General features: G+C 63.6%; 1 protein-coding gene across 1 annotated transcript; it reads right to left on the bottom strand.

The window, feature by feature from the left end:
• Positions 1-717: 717 nt before the first annotated feature.
• LOC122209802 (serine protease 29-like) lies at positions 718-2,695 on the bottom strand. Its single transcript, XM_042922001.1, has 6 exons — positions 2,682-2,695; positions 2,532-2,592; positions 2,139-2,319; positions 1,732-1,997; positions 1,085-1,251; positions 718-1,008 (listed from the first exon to the last, which is right to left on the bottom strand). The coding sequence occupies exons 2-6, from the start codon at positions 2,590-2,592 to the stop codon at positions 844-846; spliced, it is 840 nt and encodes a 279-aa protein (XP_042777935.1). The 5' UTR covers positions 2,682-2,695; the 3' UTR covers positions 718-843.
• Positions 2,696-4,280: the final 1,585 nt, after the last annotated feature.

Genomic DNA, 4,280 nt, shown 5'->3' with positions numbered 1-4,280 from the left:
TCCTATGGCATCGTCACCCCTTTGCTCCCCGGGGTCTGAGCGTCAGCTCTATCGAGACAACTCCCGGCTTCCTTTCTCAGCCTCCAGCCCCTCACCCGGCTGCCTACGGGGCATTTCTCCCCGGCTGCTGCCCAGCACCTGGAGCTCATACCCAACCAGGGCCTCCCGACCTGGAGCTCATACCCAACTCCCCCTGGGGAGCCAGCGAAGACCCTCACCTGAAGGTACCCAGATGGGCAAGCACATCCCTAAAGGGGAGGACAAATTGGCATCATATCCAGGTCACTTTTGTGTGGCAACTGGTTAATTCCCAGAAGAGACCTTGCCTTACGAGAGAAGTGGGATGGACAGATGGATGGTTGGAAGGATGGGGGATGGAAGGAGGAATGGATGCAAGGTTGGAACCACGTGGTGGCCTCCGGTGCAGGACAGAGCTGGGGGCTGTGGCCGCAGAGTGGAGCCAACCCTGAGATCCTCACTCTCCCTTGCCAAGCCTGGTAGGACACCAGCCCCAGCGCGGCCCCCTGTACCTCGGGGCTGGCCGACACGCTCCCATGGAGAGCCCACTCCACAGAGACTGACCGCACTCTGGTCATTCCTCAAGCTCTTTAATTTGACAGACAGCACAGCGAGGCACCCTGGGGCCCAGGGACTTCCCGCCTGCCCCCTGGCATCTTCTTACTCCTTCCCCAGCAGTCAGGGAAGTCCCGGACACTGAGGAGGCAGAAGCGAAGGCAGAGCCCAGGCCAGGGACGGGGGCGCAGAGGCTGAAGCAGCAGGCTCTGGGGGGAGGAAGGCGTCGGTCCTCCGGGCCCAGCCAGGCAGACGGCCAGCAGGCCCTGGTCAGAGGCCCCTCCCGATTTGCTGCATGATCCAAGGCACGTACGTCTCGACGCGAGTGTAGACCCCGGGACAGTTGCTCAGGGCACAGCTCTGGTCCCAGCTGACCACTCCCACCAAGTGCCAAGCACCCGTGGTCTTGCACACCAGAGGGCCTCCGGAGTCGCCCTGAGGAAGGAGAGAGAGCACTGAGCCCCGGCTGGCCTCCAGCGCGGGGTGGGGGCGGGGATGGGCTGGGGCTCACCTGGCAGGAGTCCCGGCCCTCGGTCCCCGCACACAGCATGTCGTCCTGGATGATCTTCCTGCCCGCCAAGTGGTGGCTGGTGGCGTCGTGGTACTGCTGGTCACAGACGGCGTTCTCCACCACGCTCACCGCCACCTGCTGCAGACGGTAGGGCGGAGGCAGCAACTCTGGGGGAGAGACGTGACCGGAGGCTGGAGCGTGGCCCCCGCTGTCGGCCGCGAGCCTGCGTTCCCGCCCGGATCGCTACCGTGGGCACCCCAGGGTGCAGGGTTCCCATCTCCCTCTAAATCCCTAAGACCCGGAAGGTGGATTCTGCCTTTAGTTGGAAGGACCGGAAAGAAAATGGGGGGGGGGTGAGGGTTTCTGCCCGTCCCCCAATATCTTCCTATAAGTTGGAAAAAAACTAAGAATATGAATTTCCTTGTCACAGTGTTGGGTCCCGAGCTCAGTTGTGCTTCAGGGACCCTTCAGCCTCTGGGGTCGGATCTCCCGATTGGGGCGCACACGGGGTGGGTGGGGGAGGGTGTCGGAAGGCGATTCCTTTCCAGAACCTGCAGCCGCCCACCCGCCAGGACTTCTCCGTGTGGCCAGGTCTGGAAATGCCTCGCGCGGCCCCGAACCCCTCCCAACCCCCACCCCGTACACACGATGCATCATGATGTTGCCCCAGCCGGTCACCCAGCACTCGTCCTCTGGGGTGACCTCAAGCGGGGCCGACGGGAGCCTGACAGGCCTGACGTTAGCCGTGTATTTCACAGAGTCTGACAGCTGGAGCAGGGCCACGTCCGCACCCAGATGGACGTAGATGTAGTCGGGGTGGATGATGACGCGGGTCACATTCAGCAGCGTCCTCCCCCCGTAGAGGTACACGTCCCCGGCATGGATGCGGTAGGCTGCTGGGTCGGCGTCCTTCCTGGGGTCGCAAAGAAGCCACGGAGGCGGGTCCTTCGAGGGCAACCCCCTCCGCCCCGCGGGGAGGTCAAACCCGGCCTGGAGCCCGGATTCCCACACCTCCTGATTCACCCACAGCTGGACGGCAGCGAGCGGGACTCACCGGACGAGGCAGTGGGCGGCGGTCAGCACCCACTGGGGGTGGATGAGGGAGCCCCCGCAGATGTGCACCCAGGAGGCCCAGTTATAATCGTAGACTTTCAGGCTGACCTGCCATGGCCACTTCCCCTGGGGGGCACTGTGGCCCCCGACGATGCCCACCAACTCGTTTTCAGGGAGGGAGGCTAGGAAGCAACATGAGGGAGGAAGGAGGCCAGGCAGCAACATGACGGGGGGAGGGAGGCCGGGCCTCGGGGCCCGGGGCCGAGCCCCGTCCCCACCTAGGCCTCCCCCGAGGGCACGGACAGGCAGCCCCAAGGCCCCCCAGTGACTGGAACTGGAGACAAGGTTACAAGAGCCTCTGGGAAGGGAGGACCCCCGTGGGATCAGGACTCACCTGGGCTCCCCACGACGCAGGTCCCCGAGAAGAAGGGGGTCAGAAGCAACAGCCACAGCATCTGCGAAGAGAGAGGGCACGGAGGGACAGCTCAGGGCCGGAGGGGGCCAGGGGCCTCTGCAGATGTGCGAGAGGAGACAGCGCCCCTACCTTGCCAGGCTCCACAGGTCTCTGCTCTGGGGGCCCCCGAGGTCCTTTATGTTTTGGCCACAGGAAGTGGGCGGGCGACTTGGGCAGTGCTCCATTTGGGGGGGGGGGTGGAGGTTGGGGAAGAAAGGCAGCCGGGTGTCAGGCTGAGCCCGGGGGCGGCTGCCACCTGGATACGCCGTCTCCGGCCCAAGCCCCACCTGAGACTCGGCCGCCCTCAGCCACGCGGACTGGCCCCCACCAGTGTCTCCAAAAGAGGAAGATCCCCGCACGCCCCAAGGCAGGCTCCTGCACCCCCGGAGGCCGGGGAGGCACCCCTCCTCACCCCCAGCTCGGAGCACGGGTCCCCAGGACTCAGGCATGTGGTGACACAGTGGGCAGACCTTCTCCCCCAGGGTGGGCGGACTCCCAGGGCCCAGGACGCCCCCGCCCCGGCCAACGTTCCTACTTCGGGCGCTTCCAGAAGGAGGGAGACCTTTGCTCCTCTGAGAAGGCCGCCAAGCATCAGCAGAGTGTGTTCAGGGGGGTGGGGAGCTGGTTCCCCATCACACACCCGGGAGGCCAGACTCCCACCCTGGCCGCCCACCCTCGGCTGACTGCGCTTCTCACGACACGTCTGAGCACCAGAGGCCACAGAGCCCGTGGCAGGCCCGGCCCGGGGCGCTGTCCACCCACCCTGCCCCGCTTCCGGCCAGTGCAGTCACGTCTCTTCCCAAGCGTTGGCCCGGCAGTCAGGGCCACGGACGGATCCCCGCACGTGGCACAGGGTCCCCGTCCCCTGGCCTCCGCCCCATCCTGAGTGGACAAACCGGGCTTCACAGCCCACCTTCCCAGCTGCCACCAATAGCACCCATCCAGGTGGCCTCCAAGGGGGCAAATGATGCAGTTTTTGTGGCGAGTCACACGGTGTCCCCTAAAGCTCCCCCTGATGCCATATTGAGGCATGGGGAGGGCAGAGGTCCATGGTCTGAGATAGGTTCCTTCGACACCACCCAGGAGAGTTGGGTGTAAGCATACGGCTCCTTCTACATCAGCGAATCCAATCTACATCAGGGACCCTGAACCCTGTGAGCCCCTTTTTCTTTCCAGCTTAGGGAAGCAGCCAGCCCTCCAGCAGCTTTGGGGTCCTGGCTGGGCCACCAAGTTAAATGTCTGGCTGTCCACATGCTGCCAGCCTTGCTTTAGCAAATGTCAATATGAGCAGCTGCTGTATGGGGGATTCTCCTCCATTGTGATCAGGGCCTGGGACAAAACATGACGAGTGAGAGAGAGACAGGAGTGCCCTGTGCTCCTGGACAGGGCTGCATGCACAGAGCAGATAGCCTGAAGCCTGGGGAGAGGTGGACAAAGAGACAGGTAAGGAGAGAGAAACTGGATGAGTGATAGGGGAATGGGGCAAGACCGAGAGAGTGAAAGGAAGAAACACAGAGAGGTTGGTTAGAGAGAAACAGAGACAAAGAGGAAGTACAAGGAGAAAAGTGGAGACCTGGTCCAGGTACATGGACGGGGCGAGATGGGCCAGGGGAGAGGGGATGTGTGAAGTGGCTCTGAGTGTTGGGGCAGAAAGGGCTGGTATCATGGGCATCATAGTTTCATGACTCT

Source organism: Panthera leo, chromosome E3 (genome assembly GCF_018350215.1).
Source record: "Panthera leo isolate Ple1 chromosome E3, P.leo_Ple1_pat1.1, whole genome shotgun sequence".
NCBI classification, from domain to species: Eukaryota; Metazoa; Chordata; class Mammalia; order Carnivora; family Felidae; genus Panthera; species Panthera leo.
The sequence above is the reverse complement of the archived record's forward strand: the minus strand, read 5'-3'. Positions and strand labels throughout refer to the sequence as shown.